The 23,118-nt window shown below is 34.8% G+C and overlaps 1 protein-coding gene and 1 pseudogene across 2 annotated transcripts; both read left to right on the top strand.

Moving 5' to 3' along the window:
* Window positions 1–803: 803 nt before the first annotated feature.
* LOC130814647 (tyrosyl-DNA phosphodiesterase 1) lies at window positions 804–17,485 on the top strand. Of its 2 annotated transcripts, none has more exons than XM_057680778.1 (16): window positions 804–1,014; window positions 1,113–1,295; window positions 1,821–2,081; window positions 2,621–2,839; window positions 3,634–3,694; window positions 4,630–4,706; window positions 4,823–5,080; window positions 8,011–8,100; window positions 8,500–8,634; window positions 10,922–11,071; window positions 13,459–13,562; window positions 14,131–14,184; window positions 14,290–14,380; window positions 15,926–16,003; window positions 16,092–16,242; window positions 16,384–17,480. In XM_057680778.1, the coding sequence occupies exons 1-16, from the start codon at window positions 1,000–1,002 to the stop codon at window positions 16,479–16,481; spliced, it is 2,025 nt and encodes a 674-aa protein (XP_057536761.1). In that variant the 5' UTR covers window positions 804–999; the 3' UTR covers window positions 16,482–17,480. The 2 variants fall into 2 exon arrangements, with proteins under 2 accessions (XP_057536761.1, XP_057536760.1); XM_057680777.1 differs by having other exon boundaries at window positions 806–1,014; window positions 1,117–1,295; window positions 16,384–17,485.
* Window positions 16,560–22,685, top strand: LOC130814648 (ankyrin repeat-containing protein ITN1-like; annotated as a pseudogene).
* Window positions 22,686–23,118: the final 433 nt, after the last annotated feature.

Raw genomic sequence — 23,118 nt, 5'->3', positions numbered from 1 at the left:
CTAACCACATTAAGTTAGATCTATTATAATTATTAATGCAATAAAAAATAAGATGAAAGATCAAATCTTTAATAAGCAGAAATGGAATTGAGCACTTGCACTACTACTTCACATGCAATTACACAAGTGTCCGGAAAAGACGTGATCTTTATCAACAATTACTAAAAAGAATTAAATTTTTAATCACAAACTTACATTTTTTACACCATAAAATTAAATCAAAGTTACAAATCTAAGAACCCAATTGTACCCTTCCTTCAAGATTCAATAACTTTGAACTCTTTAAGAGTCAATCCCCAAAAATCCAAAATACAAATCAACTAACCAAAAATTAAAAGTCTCAGATTTCAAATAATCATGAGATACAAAATTTTCAATCTAGGTAAAATGCACAAGATTGAAATCACATAAAGAAATGAATATAGCAGCAAAATTTCAAAGAGAGGATGAAGATTTAGAGAGGTTTTACCTATAATTACAATGGTGATTGGAGTAGATCTTAAGCGGGAACAGAGAGATATGTAGAGAAAGGAAGGGAAGGGGAGATATGTTAAAGTGGAAGTATAAGCGGGAGTAATTTACCGCAAACGGCGCCTGTTGAATGCGTAAGGGCATACTGGTAATTTACCACAAACGGCACACTGACGGCAGTTGTCATTAATGGTATCCTGTGCTAACGGATGTAAACTCAATGGTATATCGTGAATTAGAAAATTTCGTATGGTATATGGTGAATTTCGAAGAAACTCAGTGGTATATCATGAAATATCTAAAATATTTTTGTTTTCTGCTAACATTAGTAACGTACGTCGAACAGTGACCACACTGTTGACGACGCAACACAACCACAGTCTATGCGGTTACTTTTTTATTTTTTTCAACAAAGCTTCCCACCGCAACAGCAACTTTCTGTTAATTCGACGATCGGAAATTGCACTCTTGATCAACTGAATCTCCACTTTCTCTCTCCTCCTTTCGCATGCATCTCAAGCTTTGTCAATGGCGTCTTCGCAGGTCTTTTTCTTAATTCTACTCTTCTGTCTTTCAAATTCTATCTCCTCGTAATTTCGATCCTCTTTTGACATTTTTCTGTGTCTGAATTTTGTGTGAAGGTAGGATTTTTGGTTCCGTTGAATAAGAGATTGGAGAAGGAGAACTCGTTGCCTGAATGTCCTATTTCTGAAGGTGATAATGTTATAGGGCGTCATATTGTTTCAGTTACTGATAAGAGACTAAGTCGCAAGCACATTATTCTGTCTGCTTCATCTTCTGATGGCTCTGCTGATTTGTTTGTGGTAAAATTTCTCAACTTATTATTTTTTTCAAGTTTTTGTTTGTTTCATGCTTGCATAATGTTCCATTTAGCGCGTGTTTTTGCTTGTGAGTCAAATTTGAAGTGTTATTTGTGATTAAATTATTGTTTAATAGTTTGAGAGTTTTGCGTTCTAGAATTGGAAAAACTACTATCACTTTTTAAAATTTTGGTTTGTTTTGCACAGAGTTGATAATTGATTTGCCTCTCATATGAGTAAATTTCAGTGAAAAGATTTTGTTGTTATCCACCCAGAAATTTCTTGTAAGTTCGTTTTTAATTTTGAGAAAGTTTTTGATGTGTGATGTTTTCAGGTCATTTCCAACTTTCAAGGACTTTGTTAATGTACTTTTATTTTCCCTAATATGGCATGTCTTAGAGTCTTGATAAATCCTTGTTGTGTTAGGATTAGGCATCATTAGTTTATTACTATAAATTAATCAAAAGTGTATAGTTTGAGCAACATTGTTTCTCATCAGCTTGGAATCTTTGATTAATGTCACGACAGAAAGGAATGAATCCTGTGGTGGTTAATTCCGGCGGCCAGAGAAATATACTTCATTTTGGAGAAAAAGCTACCTTAAAAAATGGTGATGTGTTGGAGTTGATTCCAGGGAGTCACTATTTCAAGTACGTAGCTTTGTGTAGTCTGAGAAATTCTGATGTTAGCAAAGGGAACACAGGTGGTTGTGAAAATTCAGATGTTAGAGTTGGTCGGAAGAGAGCACGAGAACATTTGAACTCTCAGGTCTCTGTGGAACACTCAATGGTACTACCTCCTAATCAAATTTCTACAAGTTACTCAGTATACATGTTCACTTCCTTTCTTTGTTTCTCAGTTTCTTCACGTGGATGTGTATTTCTTTAATTTTCTTTGACAGTTGAAAGTTGCCGCCACCTTATCCTTGCCTTAGTGGCTGGGAAAAAAATGACAAAAGGCAAAAATAATTTTTACTTTGGGAAAGATAAATAAGAAAGGAAGAAAGCTATGGTCATTTGTTTTTTTTCTTGGACTTTTAAGTTTAAGTTTTGGCATTTGGGTAATCAATTTTGGCTTGTTTCTGACTCCTCCCCCTTCTGAATAATAGATAGTGCTTTTTTGTCAGCAAATATAATGTTTTGGGCTTTGTTTTCTTAGGTTTTGCTGTCTTCAGATGCTTTGGCATAATAGTAATTGTCATGGAATAGCTTGATCTATGCAAAAGATAGATGCTATGATGAACAATCTTTGAATTTCTCCACTTGCACTTATCATGCCCATGTAGTGGTTGCCTGTTACATGCTATTTTGTTCTGCTTATATGAGCAGGTTGAGCATGGAGGCGGGAGAAAAGTAAAACCAAGTATAAATAATGCAAATGCTGTATCAAAAGAGCAAAGTCTTTCAGTCTCCAAGAATATTGAGGAGCAGCTAGGCCATTTTCATGTAGCTGATGATAAACTGCCTTTAACATTTCGCCTTATGAAAGTGAGAGGGTTGCCAGAATGGGCTAACACCTCCTGCGTATCTATAGATGATGTCATTGAGGTAATATTTGATTGTGAACTTCATACTTCTCTATATGTTTGTCTTGCTATCCCTTTGGCGCAAGCTACACTGTTTAAAGGATTCCAGAAAAGCATTAAAGACGTGCCATCTCTGGAATTTTTTATGATCAAGCTTAACATTTAGGTGTGAATTTTCGTTATTTTCCAATGTTTGAAGAAATAAAGTGAACCTTGGAAAAAGGCCCTCAATATTTTCTGTGTTTTAGTGAGATTATCTTTCAAAGATGTTGATAACTTGGGAAGGAATAGTTAGTTCAACTCAACAATTAACACTTTATGAATTGAATGCTGTTCGTGTATTACAAGCGACAAAAAAAAAAAGAAGAGAATTCTGGCATTCCGTGCTTAGAAAATAAATGAACTAGTCAGTGGCCGATCATCCTTCCTTGAGGTTTGAGAAGCACTTCAAAGACTTGAACTTGGTAAAATAAAATAGTTGAATATTTCTATATTTCTGATTTCTACTTGGGAGAACTTCATTGTTAGATGAAAGTGTACTATTGTTTTCCCTTCTGTTCATTAAACTTGACTACCATGCTTCTTGCATCATACGATCACTTCCCGGAATGGGCTCGTTATAGGAAAGAATTACTTCACAAGGGCTGTTCCCTTCATTCTATGCATGGAGGAGCATTTGAAAATTTATTCAGCTATGTCAGTTCACGATTCATTTTTGCTACTGTTTCAGTATCTTAGCATGCAAGAGACTGGATCATGAAGTTGGATAATATTCTTTCTGAGCTAATATGAGTTGATCATTGTTATTACCTGCAGGGGGATGTGCTTGTTGCTGTACTTTCGAATTACATGGTGGATATAGACTGGTTGCTATCTGGTAATTGCTTCGAGAAGTTAACATCAGTGTAGTTTCTCAATTATCGTGTTTGAAGGATAAGACTTAAATAATTTGTCAAGAAAGTTTGTGATTAGTTTAAGTTGTTATAGGTAGGACTAGGATGGGATCAATAGAGCATATGCTGTGTGAAGAACTGTGACTTTGGATTGGTTCTGCTTCTCTATATTCTTTAGTCAACAATTCATGAGTTTCATTAGATAATTCTTCCACAGCTTTTATTTTTTTGGGTAGCTATCTCATGTGGGTTTTAAGAAGGGTGGGTAATAGTTCAGCTTCCCCGTCTTTTCAGTGACAATAGATTCTCTGTTGTGTTACAGTCTGCATTTTCCTTTTTTTTTATATACAGATCAAATTCTTAAAGCCCTCATGTTGTTGTGAAATTGAGTATGGTTAAGCAATTCATGCCTTTTGGAATAAGTATTTCATAAGATTTATTTTAAAACACTGGAGCTTCCATTAGAGAATGATATGTTACTGCAGCTAATCTGTCACCTGGCACTTGTATATCGACATAGTGAAAATTGTAGTTTAGGCTCATCTTACTGTTGTAAGTGCTTACAGCCACTTGTTATAACAAGCTGAGGTAATCAATGGTATATTTGCATATTTTAAATTTTTTAATAGCTTGATATCTGGTTTACAATAGAAGTTTTTGTTGTTCGATTTAAAATGCAAAATGAACACCTGTAAAATGACCATACTGCAGTCATGATTGCAATTGCAGCTTTTACTATACTTGTCACCCAATTAGCTTTTGTATATCTCCATATTTAAGCGAAATGTTTCTTTATCTGCAGGCTGGGCTTAATGTTAATATTATGGCATTAGTCCTTATTCCTTAGATACACTTGTTTTGGCTGTTGTATATCTTAGCTTGACTATTTACTTCATCTATCTTTTGATTTCTACTGTAGCTTGTCCATTGCTTAGAAAGGTTCCTCACGTGCTGGTTGTACATGGGGAAAGTGATGGAACTGTTGAATACATGAAGGTTTGTTGCATAGATTAATCCTTCAAAATAAGTATCTTTTTCATGCCCTGGATCTTGAATTTAAGTATCTAATAGACCGTCTTACTCTGAATCAGTTAGCTGTCATTATTTTGTAGAGAAACAAGCCTAGCAACTGGATATTGCATAAACCACCTTTGCCTATCTCATATGGGACACATCATTCAAAGGCTATGCTTCTTGTGTATTCTCGAGGAGTGAGGGTCATTGTGCATACAGCGAACTTGATTAATGTTGATTGGAATAATAAAAGTCAAGGCTTGTGGATGCAAGATTTTCCTTGGAAAGATCAAAATGGGACAAACAAGGGATGCCCATTTGAAAGTGACCTTATTTACTATCTCCAGGCTTTAAAGGTATTGATGTTTGGTGCATTTAGCATGCTTCATGAAAGATTTATTTAACTTGCATAAATACTTATCTGTGATTTATGTGTCCATCTTTGACCACTCACCCTCTTAGTTTACATGTTTTATAAATTTGGACAACGGACTATCAAGCAATTGGGTTATTTCTTAATTTGCTTGATATCCTTGTCCGATTTCTTCTCATTTTGCCTTGCAAAGCATCATGCAAACGTGCGGTAACAGAATAGTGATGCGGTCACAGGAGTGATGCGACTATCGTAACGCCTAAATATCGGCCAAAAGCATGAGTTATCTCTTGATAGGGGCCAAAAAGTGATTTTTTTTTGAAATCCTTTACAGTATGACCGAGGTGATGTAGTGCAACCTTGTTTTTGCACTATGTTACCTCAGTTCATTCTTATTGACCAAGAAGGAAAAAACACGGTGTCATGTAGGGTTGGATGGTTTTTGTGGGGGTACAATGTAGGTGGATGGAAATTGAAAGGAGGGACCATGTGAGTGGTTGATATTTGAAGGGATGGACCATGTGTGTGAGTGGTGTTAGAAGGGGTGGGGTCATGGAAAATATATCACCAAAAATAGACAAAAGGAAAGCGGAATGAACTTTACAATACAGTGAAATATTCTGGTTGTAAGTAGCAATGCTCGAACCTAGGATCTAGAGGCTGGAAAAGTTCTTCCTGCTACTAGTCCAGCAAGAAGAATATCTCGAGTTGATTGTTCATTGTTCATTATACTATTTTAGTAAGGGTTGGGTTTGGGTTTGCATTGGGCTTGTGTACGTAGGGTTGGGTTTAGAATTGTTTATTCAGGTCATCGGGTCGATTTCAGATCAGACGTTTTGGATTGGTTTAAAATCAGGTCCTTTGATCTACGTTGATTTTTACGTAATTTCAAATTCACTTTGAAGACAGGTTAAAGTCGGATATGATTATAATGTCAGGTGAATGTTAGATCGTCGTAATTCTTTTGAACACCACTAGTTGGGTCTATTTTGGGTCTGATACTCGAGTCATGTTGCGTGGTGTTAGACTGCATTTAGATTAGTTAGGATCAACTTGGATCAGGTATGTTTGGATCAATTAATACTTGAATTATTTCAAACTAATTATATGAATTTTAAGTTAATGATTGTAAAAATTGAATACTATATAACAATAAATTAAGTAGAAATACATTTTAAGTGGATTTATGTTACTCGTACATAGCACAAGTCAGACCCGACACCCAACCTTGTTATCTCTATCTATTACCTTGGATTTTGACGCAAATGAACAATACTATCTCTATAATTTATTCATTTCAAGTTTCAGAATAACAATGCCATAACCTTAATATTAGTTCCAATGGTTGTCCATAAGGATTCTTTTTTTTTTGTTTTTCGTATGCTATGATTTTCTACCATCTCAATTTGTAAGTCTAGATCATTCATATCCTTTTCCACTCATGTCCTCCAAGTCATCTTCATTCTTCCTAGTCCTCCTTTTAAGTCTTTCGAGCTCTAGCTTTCTATCGTCCTTACTAGTTTGCTAATATCCCGTCTTCGCTTATGCCCAAACTATCTTGAACGATTCTCTTTCATCTCTTCCTCAATATTTGCAACTCATAAACCCATTCTTATATCTTCGTTTCGAATTCTATCCTTCAAGGTATGCCCACTCATTCATGGAAGAATTTGCGTTTCCGCTACTTCGATACTTCTCATTCTGATGCATATAGTAGCGCCAGTCTAATGGTCGTTCGATAGAACTTACCACCTCTTAACTTTAAGGGCACCCTTCAATTACATAATATTTCTGTAGTCACTCTCCATTTGCCACCCATACTTAATTCAATGGGTCATATGTTGGATGTCTCCATTACTCTGAAATATAAACCCAATTTATTTGAAAAATCCACTTGAAGCGGTTTCTTTCTCTTCTAGCTTTAGAGGGCCTCTCATTATCTCGTTTGTGCTAAAATTACACTCCATATACTCTGTCTTGCTCTAGCTTAATTTGAAACCTCGTGACTGACTACAACTCTCATCTCAAATAAAGGTTTATTTTCAATTCTTTGTTTATTCAAATAAATAAAGTCCATATTATACTTAAAATTTTAATCAAAGATTTAAATATTGTCGTGTGCCCGTGTCCATGTCTATGAACAAATTTTGGGACGATGTCACCATGTCTTGGCTCTCCTGGCAATGGAAAATTGTGCTCTTGGACATGTGCTATACATGAACTTGGATGTTTGTCCGGTGACGAAAGATTTCATTGTTTTATGGTATAGTTCAGTTCATGCCGTTTTGGATTGGTTTAGGTTGAATCAAATTTGTTTCTGTCTAGTTCGGGTCGACTACAATGTCATTTTCAGGTCTTTCCGTATTGGGTCAACTATAGATCATCACTTTTCAGGTTCCATTTGGGTCTCAGGTTATGTCTTCTCTGCCAAGTCTTGTTAGACGTATTTTAACTCCTTTTAGCTTTCTTATAACCTTTTCTTATTCCTTTGAGTCTAGTATCTTATATACCTCCTTATAACACTTTGCTTTAAAAAATGAGCTTTTGCTTTAACCTTAGCACCTTTGAGTTTGTGGGTGTCTGTTCTTTCAGCATTGCTGTGCTCTACCATACCTATGAATCAAGACATCCACCTGTATCTGCTTTCTTTGCCAAAAAGAATGTATGCGACCTAAAGCTATCCTTATTATCAGATGTGTTAACTGTGAGCAAGTCATATGATTAAGTAAAATCAAAGTGGTCTTTGTTTATCATTTGTTCTTTCGTATCCTATTCCCCCATGGTTCTTATAGAGGTCGGTGTGACCTACCCTCATTTGTATTAAACATTTTTTCAATCTCTTGTTCACATTTCTCATTCAATCATATAAAAATATATCTGCTGACTATATCTTTCCGTGACTTATTTTTTCAGTTGCCTGAATTTTCTGTCGATTTTCCAGCCCTTGGTAGATTGAAAATCGATTATTCCTTCTTTAAGAAGTTTGATTACGGAACTGCAGCGGTACAGTGACTCTATTTCAACCTTTTAGCCTTTTGGTTCTAAATTATTACAAGTTTTTATTTTTTTTGAATGCCTGCTAATGTCCAGAGCTGCTATACTTGATTTGATTTGCTTCTGTTCATAATATGATCTTGCTTTGTGATCTTTTGGATTGTTATTTGTTCTGTAAACTGGCTTGGGGTTGAGTTCATTATTTCTCATATTAACAATGTAATATGGAGTCATGAATTATTTTGAGACTTGAATTCTTTACTTACGCCCCTCAATCAATTTAAATTCTTTTATATTGTCGTCCAAGAGCTACTTAATGATTTTGCATTTCAGTATTCAGTTAGTATAAATTGCGTTGTTGCGTTGTAAAATCAAGCCAAGTGACTGATTTTGTAATGTGTCTTTTAGGTCAGATTGATTGCGTCTGTGCCAGGGTATCATTCTGGGTCTAATTTGAAGAAGTGGGGTCATATGAAGCTACGTTCTGTCCTAGAGAAATGCACTTTTGAAGAAGAATTCAGAAAATCTCCTCTAGTTTATCAGGTATCGCTGGAGTTTTTCTCTTCTTAATGTACTTCTTGAAGCTGTAATCCCTGCTAGTGTATTAAGTTTTTGGTTTTCTATTTTTGTTATGGTTCCTGTTTTTGATTATGTTTTGTAAGTGCACTTGGATAAGATTCGGACCAGGTGGAGAGACTTGTGGGGTGACAGTTTCTGTAGATGCATAGTGCAAAAAGTGTGGTTTTGTGGCGAATGGCAAGTGTGGTAAAGGTCACAATGATGCTATAGCTGGGGTGATGTGGTTGTACTGCCAATTATCTGCAAAAACCATGAGATATCCCTTAAACCTGTTTATAATGTGGTTTATAACATCTTGACATTGAAGATAGTATCGGCTTGGTAGTTTGAAAACCTTTACGACTTGGCTATATTACACGATGTGATGTGACCTTGTTTTTGTACTGTGTAGAGGTGATCAGTGTAAGGAGGTGGAACTATGGAAGACTGCAACCTAAAAGTATTGCAAGGACAAGGATTGTTCCCACCCATAGTGCAAAAATGTAGTAACGGCCAATGCGATGTGAGCGACTTTTTTTGCACTATGTTTCCACCTGTAACAATAGTGAAAGCCATGTAATTTTCTGTTTCTCACTTTGATTGGTAAACTCCCTAAAGAAAACTAATAAAATTACTTCTCATTCTTTTCATGCCTCTTTGTTCATGATGTGCTAGACTTATAGCACTAGCATTTGATTCTTTCACAAGCTTGTTGCAAATTCCTGCCTTGTCGAGCTAGCTTCTTCTCAACTGTTTCATCTTTAAAAATCCTCTAATTGCTTCTGCCACACTTCTTTCTATAAAAGCTATTCTAACTGATTGATTTATTGTTACCAATGTGTCTTATTATACTTCCATTCTATGTTATTCGGACCCTCCATTTTTTCCGGCTCACCGGTGTCCGGTTCGGCCGGTACGGATACGTGCCTGGTACGCCGGATTGTCCATGGGTACGGCAACTTCACGTTATCTTTCGCCATTGTAGCTTCATTTGTTCTTCTGTTTTTCTTACTTTTGAAGAAGAAAAGGGATTGAAGAAGATGAAAAGAGGATGAAGATAAAGTTGTTCTAGAGCTGTAAAGTAGTGGAGTACTTTTAAAATAGAAAAAAAAGAATGTTAGGTTTTGAAAGGAAGGATTAGACTTTTATAATTGTACAAGCTTCTGATACAAGCTACTCCACTTGTTTTTACTGTTACATTTATTACTTGTTTTTTCTAACTTTTTACTTTTTCTTACTTTTGTATTTTTCCTTTGCCTTTTCCTTTTCTTTACTTTTTCTTTATTATATTATTTTTCTTTTAGACTTTTTTTTTGAAGATATTATTCTTTTAGACTTAGTGAAACATTTTTTTTTTGTTTTATAATTTTAATTTTGAGCATGAAAAACTAAAAATTTATTGATTATTAAATGTACACAATTTTAATTATATTTATGCTAAGTGGGATTTTTTTTTTTTTTTATTTTGCCGTATCCCGTACCCGTATTCAGTATTAAGACGGTGTTCCAAAACTGTCGTACCGGATCCTAGGTTCCGCACCCGTATCCGATACCTGATTACCTGTACACGAGTCCAAGTAACATAGCTCCATTCCAAGGTCCGTGTGTAGCAGATAGCAGTAAGTACACACTGGCACAAAAAACCAGAGGAAATGAAGGTAAGAGAGTGAGAAAATTGGATGGCTGATTCTCGCTGGGGTACTGGGATTCTTATAATTAGTGGTGGCATGTGGCATCACTAATGATCAGTTTTCTTGTAGAAAGAATTGTGCATATAAAGATCACATTGCTGGGCTTACCCTTAGGATTGGCTCTATAAGTGCTTTATCAACTCTTTTGTAAATGATTGCGCGCTGCACTTGTGGTGTTCTGTGTTCTAGTAAACTCAATTCTTCTGAGGACATTTCATCTATTAATATCCAATGTATGTACTCAATTATTCACTATTCTCTATATTCTGGATGATAATGTACACAATAGTTCATCAAACTATATACTCGTTTATTATTTATAATTCAAACTATTTTGAGAGGAGACTGTCATTGTGGATCACTGGAAACAACATTTTTGTTACCGTAGGTGTAAGCCTCCTTGTTTGTGGGGGTAAGTGCCATAAGGCAGCATATATTGCCCTCCTTGTCTTAACCAGTAGTGTTTATGCTGATGTTGACATTGGATATAATCAGACTTCTTAATCTTTGGTTTCATGTTGAACACTTGAAATTTGGCCACATGGAAATATTCTTGTTTTGATTGAAGTAAATTTGTACAGTTTTCATCTCTTGGTTCATTGGATGAGAAGTGGATGACTGAGCTAAGAACTTCAATGTCATCTGGTGTATGTGCTGATAAATCTCCCCTAGGCTTGGGAGAACCATTAATAATATGGCCTTCTGTAGAAGATGTGAGATGGTCGCTCGAGGTAATATTTATCAGTTTTTTTGTGTATTTGAACTTCTCTGCTTGCTGCAGTGATAATGTGTAATTTGTAGTTCTCTCCTACTGTACTCATAGTTTTATAAGCTAGGAAATTAGTTGATTTTCATTACCCCTTTTCATAGTTTTAGCGTCTACATTGTTTTGTTTTTGCAACAAACTGCACTAATGTGAAGTGATCATGATAAGTATACATGCTTCATGTAGTTTTGATTAGGCCTGTCAAACAAATCAGGTTGGGTCGGGTTCGGGTTCTGGTTCGGGTCATATGTAAACAGGTCTAGACCCTTGACCCAAACCTAACCCATTTAGTTAATTGGGTCGAAAATCATAACCTTGACCCGACCTACAACAAATCAGGTGACCTAATTTCGATCCACTTAACCCGTTTATAATTTCGACCTGCAACGTTCCGTGTATCTATGGTCATACAAGTTTTTTTCAGGTTTAAAATTTTGACCTGAATCTAACCCATTTAATAAACAGATCAGGTCGGGTTGACCCATTTAATTAATTGGGTCAAAAGTCTCAACCCAAACCCACTTATTTCGGGTTAGGTTCAGGTCGGGTTAGTAGATCGGGTCAACTTTTGCCAGCCCTAGTTTCGATTGATATGTGTGAGTGTGGCCAATCATATTTGTTTAAACTTTTATCCATAAAAAATTGGTTTATGTTTCTCCAAAGAAAATTAATTTTGTTTACTGTATGATTCTTTAAGTAAGGTGCATGAAACAGTGGGATTTTACTTGTATTTTTCCAGTTTTATTTTGGGTGCTAGTTGTGGATCCACTTTGTGCTCCCAACATTCAACATGAGAAATCGATTGTAATGAATATTGTATTTTATTAGGATCTATTTAATATTAAGATAAAATTAAAAAAATTAATTCAAATGGTCATCCATATATATTCTCCTTATCTTATTCTTTTCGATGGCCAAATGCTTCTGCAAATCCCAATTCTTTATGTCAAACTTCTCTCCTATCATCTTATTCAGCATAGCTCTTCATTTTCTAATCTTTTCAAAGTTCCAAGTTCCAACCTCTCACTTCTCTTGGTGCATTTTCTCGGTCTTTTTTCAAATTATTAAACAAACATAAACATTGTTTGCTTATTTCGTTTTCAATATCTGTGATCAAGGCCCTTTCTTATGCCTTTCTTTTGAATTCAATCTTTTAGTGTACGTAAATTTCAACTACCAGCATCTTCTTACAATGATCTCTTTTGAAAGCCTAACATTCTTACCCATATAGTAGTACTTGTCTAGTGAAACTCCCGTAGAATTTCCTTTTAGTGGCACGCCTGGGTCGCACAATAATCCGGTCGCTACTCTTCATTCTTCATTTGAGTTGTGTGCACTGAATCCTATGCCTTACATCTTGATCAACATCTTTGTTCTTTGTGAAAAATTGAGCCTTGAAACACACACACACGTGAAGGAAGTCATTCATACCCAACTTTATAATACCTTTGTTATGATCCTCCATGCCAAAACAATATTTCATATTCTTTGTCTTACTGGACGTAGGAGATAAAATTGGACTCCACTGAACCTCAATTGTGGATTCATGGTAGCCGTAGCCGCAAAAAAGCACTGACATGGGATCACTCAAATCCGCTCTGTCACCTTTGTCCTCTCAACAATTGAGTATTAATTCCCCTCTTTTTTCCCTCTCATTATTTCCCATTTACCCATTTTCTTTTCCGCCTCATTTTCTTTCCTGTTTCTGGCACAGTAAGCAAAATCCAGAGGATAACACAGCTTTCTCATCTGAAATTTATGATGACACCATCTCTCTCTCTCTCTCTCTCTCTCTCCAACCATAGTCTTAACTCCAATAAATTAGCTGCAAACTCTTTCATATGAAAAAACTCCAATGCTATCGGCCATCGGGTGCCTTGAAAATCGTCAAACTGTCGTACTTAAGCCAATTTGGCTCCATATCTACTCGGAAAAGGGCTTGAGCTTGATTGAAATATCCAGGCCCTTAAATTTGAGCTTTTGAATGTTCAGCAACAGTTGCTGCTTCTCTGAGTACTTGATGCTATTCTTTCCCTTTTGGAAATGCATTTTTCTGGGTCAGAGATGTGGGCTAGGTTGTTAACAAATCTAGAAGCCCTTTTTTTTTTTTGCTGCTAACTGATTTTGTGAGGATAATGCAGTATTCTAGAAGAATTCTATGAATTTGAATTTGTATTTGAAGGGTTAAGGGTTATGCGTTTTTTGGATACAAAGTAATTATCTTTAGATGCTGTTCGAGTACCACTCAAAAGATTTATTAATTTCTGTAGATCAGCATTCTGGTTTATGGCCAAAATGCTATTCACTAAATTAAGCACAAATGTTCATGTAATTCTTTACTCATTGATACAGGGATATGCAGCTGGGAACGCCATCCCAAGCCCACTTAAAAATGTGGAAAAGGAGTTTTTGAAGAGCTATTGGGCAAAGTGGAAGGCTACCCATTCAGGCCGCTGGTATTTGTCTGTAATTCTATTATGTTTGATTTGCAGCACAAAAATTTACTTTTCTATCAGTTACATACGCACATAGGTTCTCCAATCTTCTGATTGGTGGTTCACATCATTATCCAAGCTAGGGAGATCAGCCATTAATAGGATTATTGATTGTAGCATTCACATCCTCTCCAACAGCAACAGCCAACAAATATATAAAAGAGGAATCAATATGCTTGTGTGAAGTTCCTTTGTAACTCATCAGGCTGATTTAAACAGTTAATGCATCTGTCAGATTCTTCCTTGAACTTTAATATGACATTTTTTATTATGACACTATGTTCAATTGCTTGCTACACTGATTAGATACAGGTGCCTTTAAAATGTGGGAAGGCATGTTGCAGGAATATTATAGTTCTTTCTTGAAATGGAGAAGTGTCTATCTGCTAGGTTCAAATGGGGAAGTAGAATCACCTTTGAACACCCCCCCACCCAATTCAGCTGCCCAAGTTTATTGGGAGCTTATTTGTTAGGTAATAAAAGTGGCTGTATTCTGTTGTTAACACTTAAGCTGTTTTCTTTATCGCAGCCGTGCGATGCCTCATATAAAGACATTTGTTCGTTACAAGGGTCAAAATCTTGCGTAAGAAAATTTTCCACGATGGTTTTCTATGTTTAAATAAAGATATTGTTGAACAAATATTACGCTATAATTTTCTAGAGTCATGCGTCTTTTTTTTCTACACAGTTGGTTTCTGCTAACTTCAGCAAATCTCAGTAAAGCTGCCTGGGGAGCCCTTCAAAAGAATAGTTCTCAGTTAATGATCCGTTCCTATGAGGTATTTTACAATTGATTGAATACCAAGGATATTTTTGTTTAGATACGGTAGTGTTGTGTATACAGGGTTTACCTCCATTTCGTATTTAGGTAATATTCTGGATGACATGCTTTATGTAACTTTGTTGTCATAGGAATTTTTTTTTATTTGATTTTGACCTTGTATATTGAGTTTTGTGATGAAAATCACGGTAAAAGGGAAAATGAGACCTAGGTGATTGAAATTTGATAGTCTTTCCCTCTTATTGCTGTTGTCAAGAACATGTATTCCTTGTTTTTTGGCATAACTGAAAATTCAGTATTTGGCATACACATCATGTTATATTGTTAGGTATGTGTTTTGAAAGTTTTGGCTGCTAAAGATTGATCAATGTATTCATTAGTGCTGGTTTTTGTTTTATAGATTTAAAGAAGGGCTGTTTGCCTGTTTCATTACCTAGAGGCCATTAATAGAGTGTGATTGGCTTTTGACTTGTACAAGGCATATGTTCCATTTTCTCTCTGGAAAACAAAATCATAATACTAATTTTTAGCTGCCAGGACAGTATTCTTGAAGGTGTAGATGTAATCTAAATTCTCCTCCACGTTTTATTTGGATTAAGACCTTCCTTTTTCCTGATATACCAAACTGATAAAGAATGTTGCCTTTCCCCAGGAATTTAGAACTGGTGTTGCTATGTCAGTATATGGCTGAATCTTTAATATGATGTTCTCTATATCATTAGCCAACCCTTTGCTTTGATCTCCATTGGAAGTTACTTGCTCTACTGTTGGCTTTATGTGGTCATCTCATTCCTTGAAAAAAAAAGTGTCATGTTTAACGTCCTTGGTTCTGCTCTGTGACTCTGCTTCTTATTGATCTCCATCCTAGATCTTGGGCCGATGAAATAATGTTCCTGTTGTAGTTCCTGATGTATCACCTGTCTACTGGGATGCACATGTAGGTCATGTTGGGATCCTTGTGTTTGGACGTTGGTGTCATTTTATAATTTCCTGTTGCTGCTCCGATAAACTTATCTTCCAGTCTCTTTTGGTTTTTGTTTGTTGTAATGCTTGGTAATTTTTGAAGTTTAGGCTCTTGATTCCTTGAATTTCAATTGAACTGTATTTAGTTAGATTTTGCCCTTTGAATTATATGTATTATTTAGTTAGGGGCCTGGTATAGGGCCAATTGTATGTCAATATTTTGTGAGAATGAGATACCGCCCTATGAATTTTTGGATTTAAATTTCAAAGACAGTTTTTTAATTTCATTTTTGCTTACATGTCGTATCATTGTAACCTTTTTATTAGCTTTTTGCCTTTTGCATTACATTTCTACTGTCATCTTCCAAATAAGCAGTTCTTTGAGTTTGTAATAGCATGTAAACATTACCCTCTTCCATGTTTATAATTTGAGTAACTATTATCGTCATACAATAATTTGAGTTTATGCCTTTATGGTGATAGTCTTGAAAAGTTTTTTAAATTTGACAATTGATTTGAACTAATCTAGACATCACATTGGTTACGCTCTTACTTTCCCGGTATTTTGTGTGAATGACAGTTGGGGGTGCTGTTTTTGCCTACTGTCATCACAAATGGCTCTAGGTTTTCTTGCACAGATGCTAAGGGCACTCAAACGGTAGTTTTTTTTACCCTGTTCTTTACCATGTTATCTATACCACCTTGTTGTAGTCGAGATGTATTCCGACGTTAGATGATAATGGCAGGATACAAGAGGTTCAGTAGTTAACTATGAAAGTCGAAAAACAAAACTGGTTACTTTGACTTGGCAAAGAAGAGAAGATGATGATTCTGATTCTGAAATAGTTCCTCTGCCTGTGCCGTATGAACTTCCTCCTAAGCTGTACTCATCTGAGGGTCAGTTATTTTTTGTCATCCCATTTTCTGTTGGATGTTTTGTTTCTTTCGGAAAGCCATTTTTATTTCATTAGCAATTCTCTAGATGGGTTCCTTATGCTATTCACGCTCTTATATATCTAATTTTATCTTCAAATACAGACATTCCATGGTCTTGGGATCGCCAATACAGGCAGAAGGATGTCTATGGTCAAGTTTGGCCCAGACAGGTGAAGCTTTACTCCGCTCAAGATGCCTGAGTCAGTAACTACCCACTCTTAAGTGGTGTGAAACTTTGTACATCTATGCTCGAACATTGAGTAAATTTCTAGTGAACCAAGAAAGGTGTGCTTTTTTCTCTCTATTCTTAGTAATAGTTCAATTTGTAAATAGTGGGTTCCTGTGTATTCGCCATTTCAAGTTATATACGTTTAAATATGAATGAAGCAGAATTCACTTTTTTATTTGTGCTTCTTTTTTCCTTTTTCCCGTATTTAAAATACGTGCACTACTTTTTAAGCAATTTGGACTGAGGGATTTCTTCATCCCTTCATGTCTGCCCTTGTCACTCACAACATATGTCCTTAATGGGGAATATAGCAGGATATATTAAGAAAACAATATTAATCCTAAATAACAAGTATACTTTGTGTGCTTATTTTGGAGATTGAAAGCAACGTCCTAACAATTTCCTCAAAGTTGTGAAAGAAAAGGCTACTTTTCCACAGAGGCTGCTGATATTTCATGGTTGTGTGACCAGTTTTTAAATGCAAGAAGACTTTTATTAATTTACTTCATATTTGTATGTCGTAGTCTTGTATATACCTATATATTATATATATATAGGATAGTTTAAATTTAAATAAAACATTTTTTTCTAATTAATAACTGTTTTAGGAGCATTTTCATGGAAGATTATATACTCTGTGTAAAGTACTTGCTTCCATGGGGTAAAAGATTCTAGATTACGAGATGTAAGAGAACATTGCCGTAAAGGTCGTATTTAGGTGACTAAAACTCGAACAATGATTACGTACCTTCTTTAACTATGAAACAATTCTCATTAATATACAACATATATTTAACAAGCGATTTACAAGCGAATTTAAGATTTTCTCCATGCTTGAAAAACGTAGCTGAGGATAAAGTTGGAGTATAGCTATGAACTTATGACATGGATAATTGTTAAGAAATTTCCTTGAAAAACATATGCGTCATCGTCCTACGTAATTTGGATTGATTCAGACATTGACTTCTGCATGTACCTTAGCTTAAAGCACCTGCAAATTGTCATTAATTTTACTAAATAAAAAATCTTGTTTAGGAAACAGAAGATGCGGGAAGGGGAAAATGGAGAATCAAGCCAAGAAATGGCCACTTTTTTCGGAGGAGATCCACTTTCCGATCAACTTCTACCACTGGCCACACCGTCAAAAGTCATTGGATCATCATCTCAACCCGAACCAGGCATGAACCGTTTTCTTAATTGTTTTCTATGGTAGTCATATTTTGTATCAGTGTGTTTGGAAATTTTATTTACGTAAACTTGTGAGGATAATAAACACATTAGAAAAATTAATATTGCATAGTGAAGTCATACTTTTAATTTATTAGTCTTTGGTGTAGAAATTTCATTTTATCACGTAGCCAGGATCTAAATGTCGGATGTATGCAATTTATGATTCTATTTGTGATGATAAAGTGGTTGTTTTTGGCGTTGAAGAAGAATTTTCAATGCATGAATTTACTTTTCATTGTTATAACGTTCCGAAGCTGAAGAGTAGCATATCATAAAATTAAAATGACTTTCATATCTATTTTTTTCAAATGTGTTTTTCATACCTGATATTTTTTTGGTGAATATTATAGAAAACAAATGGTACGAAGCATAGTGGAACAAATACTGGCCTTGGTCAAGTTGTATTATTTCTTGAATTTTGGAATTTCTACAATATTTGTCTCATAATTTAAGAAAGGTTGCGATGGTTTTGTTTTAATTTTAAATAAATTCTACAACTGTTTTAATTCAAAAATTCGTAAAAACGTAATCAAGTGGCAAATTTAAGTAAAAAAATCTGAGGACTTAAATGTTGAACTCTTCACCTTTATTATAGGTGCTTTTGCTAAGTGATTTTAGTGATGTTTTGGTTGATTTTTGACTTTATTTTGGTTGTTGGTCAAAAAGGAAAAAAAAAATATTTGGGTTACTTAGCTTTTGCTTTGACTTTTGGCATGGTAGTCTACTTTTTTCAAAAAATCAACCAATATTAAATACTTGTTTAATAAAATATTTCCTACATAGTTAATATTCAAAATTAGTTTAAAAGTCAATAAAAAAGTCAACACATTCAACTAATTAAGCATGTGAATAACTAATAATTATTTACCAAGCACTCCATGAAATTAAGGAGTTTACCATTAAATCAACAATTATAATATGATTTTCAAAGGTTTCTTTATACATATCATATATCATATATTAGGGAAAAAAATAATCGAAGATGGCACACTTCCACGCTTTAATCTTTGTTATGTTTTAGCATTGGTGGTTTATTCCTTTACGTCAACACATTTACTTTTGTATATTTTTTTTTTCTTTTTACTATTTTATATCTAAATAGCCTTAAGAAGGACTACAAATCAGAAAATTATTTTTTCGTTAACAATTATGAATCGTATTTTTAGAATATTTGCTTACATGTTTTTGTATATAAAAATCAGCTAGTCTCTTAAGAGACCGTCTCTTTGAGAAATGTATGTCAAGCCCAACCCATTAAAGCTTAATGTCTACTTATATTATCCTTAATGCTTATTTATCGTATCCTTAATGTCTATTTTTAATATTTTAAATGTCTATTTATATCATTCTTAATACCTACTTACAATATTTTAAAAAATACATAATAGGCCGACCCAATTAGAAATAAGAATTTGTGCATAAAAATTATATAGAAGTTCTTTCACTATTTTGATTATCTAGTCAACTCTATTTTTTTATAGCAAATAATTCAATCCTTTTCTCCTCTTTTTTGATTTAACTTGGTTGATAGTCAACATAATTTTTAAAAATTAATTCAATGCTTTCTTTTATCTTTTACTATTTAAATTGGTTGAAAATTAAAGCCATATTCTTTTGAAAACTAATTCCCTTCCATTGATCTTTTAAGGTCCATGTTTTAAAGCATTATTAATAATGTTGAAGAAATAGAGAAATGGAGAAACAGTAGATTTTATTTTTCTTACACCATCAAAAATAATTGGAAAACCTAGTTGACAACAAATACTAGTGATATCAAAGAAAAAATTAATTTTTCTATAGTTATATATAAGCTTTTGACAATGATGATTTCATTTTGACTCAAATTTAGTGTTTGGCAAATAAAAAAGAAATTAATTTGGATTGGACTCAAATCCACCATTGTTAAAGGTGAGGATTTAAGAATGACTTTTTAAACCTTTGCCATTCTTAAATTCTTCATTAATGATTTCAGAATTGAAATCTACAATTTGAAATAAAATGCTTATATTTACAAACCCAACCTTATGGGATTGAAATGCTTACAAATAAAATTGGATAATTATAAGACTAGACATCCAGATGAATTAAATTTAATAAGATATATCACATTTGACTAATTTTCAAACTTAAGCGAAAATTTCCTACCACTTATTTTAGACTTGTTCAAATTACTGCTAGGTGATCAACAAAGATTTGTATCCCTATCCTAGATACAACCCTTAGTCATGTGTGCTCTTTGATGGAATTGCAGATAGAAAAAGCATGGAATTCTTAAAGTATGGTGTACGACTATACCAGGCAGTGATGAAAGGTGACTTGCAAACAATAAACAAGATCAAACATCAATCCTCTTCTTGGCTTGAGCAGAAGATTACAAAGGGTGGAGAAACTGCACTTCATATTGCAGCAGCGGCTAAGCATATTGAAGTTGTTCAAGTGCTTGTAAACACTATGTCTTATGATGCTCTTGTTCTTAGAAACAAAGTCGGAAACACCGCACTTTGTTTTGCTGCTGTTTCTGGTGTTGTTGAGAATGCCAAAGCCATGGCCGACAAAAATGGAGCTTTGCCTAATATTAGAGGAAATCAAGGGATGACTCCACTTTACATGGCTGTCTTGCTTGGCCATTGCTAAATGGTATGGTACCTTCTTGGTGTTACTAATGAACAACAGTTGACAGACGAGGACTCTATTGGCTTACTTACAAGCTCTGTTAACACTGATATGTTCGGTAATTCTTCAACCTCATTCTCCAGTCTCCTCTATTGATTAATACAAGATAGTAGTATAGAGTGGGTTGAACACGCTTCAGTCATCTCTACATGTATTTGAACCCAAGCCGTCGATCTTTAGTCTTAGATGTTATAGAATTCGATATTAATTGAGTTTTTGATCAAATGACCCGGGCCAACTAGGATAGCTCAGGCCAAGGCCCAGTGCAAATTTAAAATTATGATATTTTACTAACAATTTTGTATCTTTAAACACTTAATATATACTAAATATTTTAATATTGAGGCCCTTAATTTTTCGAGACCCTGTACAGTTAAACTTGTTGAACATGTTCAGAACCTCCTATGTTAAATATATACATGCCATGATGCCAATGATTCATAAAGAAGGAACTATCATTTAATAGAGATCCATTTCCATGAAACAGATGTGGCTTTGTATATTCTTGGTAAGAATCCCAAGCTGGCCTTTTTACGAGATGCAAAGGAAGAGACTGCATTACATGCGTTGGCTCGCAAACCTCTGCAGCCTGTAGCCAATGAACTGAGCATTTGGAATAGTTTGACAATGCAATGTAAGTTTCCTATAGCTTATAAAATTGTTTTTCTTAATACTTTTATACTTTATGAGCCTTATAATCTTATATAGGGGGTAGCATACAAGAGAAAAGAATAGAACCGCAGCTTGCAATTCAACTAACACAACGACTTTGGAATGAAGTCATCAAGCTGAACGAGAAGGATATATCAAACTTGTTGGGCTATCCATGGCGGCTACTATTCGTTGCAGCAAAAATGGGGAAGGTTGAGTTCTTAACCACTCTGATCCGGTCTTATCCTGATCTGATATGGAAGGTAGATGAAAATCGACGTACTATTTTCCACATTGCTATTAAGCACCGCCATGAAGAGATTTTTCAATTGATATATGAGATTGGAGCAATCAAGGACTTAATAGCAACCTATAAAGATGATTGTGGAAATAATATGTTGCACTTGGCTGGCAAGTTAGCACCTTCTCATCGACTTAACTATGTTTCTGGGGCAGCTTTGCAAATGCAACGTGAAATTTTATGGTTCAAGGTAATGTCGTAATGATATTGGTAAATATAACCTTTTGTTAGCTTCAACTATACATTAACATGTCATTATCACAATGTCAATTGGCTCTTTTAGGCGGGTTTTGTGCTCTGATGTACGCATAACGTATCATTATCTTTAAAATAGCCAAAAATAGGTAGTTTTCTATTCCAATAGATAAAATTGAAATCAAAATAATGTTACTATGTATTATTTGCTTGGTTGCAGGCGGTGAAAAAGATAGTGAGACCAGAGTATGCTGAAGCCAAAAACTGCGATAAAAAGACTCCTCAAGCGTTGTTCACCGAAGAACATGAAAACTTAAGGGTTAAAGGTGAAGCATGGATGAAAAAGACTGCAGAATCATGTGCTCTTGTAGCTACTTTAATAGCTACAGTCGTATTTTCAGCCGCCTTCCAACTACCCGGAGGTGTTGATGACAAAGGAAGTGCTGTCTTACTGAAGAGGCCAAGCTTTGTAGTATTTGCCACATTTAATGCAATATCATTGTTCTCCTCCACCGCTTCTGTTCTGATGTTCCTATCAATCCTAACTTCTCGATATGCAGAAAGCGATTTTCTCATATCGTTACCTTTAAAGCTCATGACAGGTCTTATGTTACTTTTTGTGTCAATAGCAACCATGATAATAGCCTTTACTGCTACATTCTTCATAACATTTCATGAAGCAGTGAAATGGACTCCTATACCTATTGCACTTATCGCTTCTGTTCCAGTTGCCCTTTTCGTCTTCCAACATTATCCTTTGTTAGTAGACATATACCGCACAACTTACAAATCTCATCAGTTTTTATTTCAGTCCGGGAAAAAATATAAATTATTTGACATTTCCTCTCAGGATGATTATATGAGCCGACATTCAGGTAGGATAAACGATGCAATCTCTTCTCCGATCTTGGTTTGCCAAAAATCTTCACATCGCCAAACAGCCTCACAGATAGTTGCACCTTGTGCATCAGAGCCCAATACTCCTATGCATGGTTCCCTTAATGATAATCTTTTTAAGTACTGCAAATAGTATGTACAAATTATATTTACGCGAGTACTATTATATGACAAGTATGAAGGATCTTAGATCACACTAAAATAAATTTGTGTATAACACTTGATAATGCATTGTACAGTTTCTTGATACAGAAATTAGAAAAACAAATTTTCATGGTAGTTATGATATACTTGAATAATACATGATCACAATCAAACGCACTGCACGCTTTGTTTATGTATAGCTCCAATGGATATGATTCAAACAATGCGTTGTTTCAAAGTGTCCATCCATTTCATCGAACGCGCTCTTATCAAAGAACACAATATACGTTATGTTTGATATTAGAGGTGTTCATTGAGTCGGGACTCGGGTCTGATCAAGCCAGATCAAATAAAAAAGTTTGTCGGATTGGGCCAGGTTAACAGCCCGTTTGGTTATAAATCTAAATAGCCTAATAGAATGAACGAACACATTATATGAAAATTAATCTTCCCATAAGTGGTGGGAATCAAACCACTATCACAATGGTGAAAGGAAAAATCTTCAACAATTAGAACC

The sequence above is a fragment of the Amaranthus tricolor genome, chromosome 6 (genome assembly GCF_026212465.1).
Source record: "Amaranthus tricolor cultivar Red isolate AtriRed21 chromosome 6, ASM2621246v1, whole genome shotgun sequence".
NCBI lineage: Eukaryota > Viridiplantae > Streptophyta > Magnoliopsida > Caryophyllales > Amaranthaceae > Amaranthus > Amaranthus tricolor.
The sequence above is the reverse complement of the archived record's forward strand: the minus strand, read 5'-3'. Positions and strand labels throughout refer to the sequence as shown.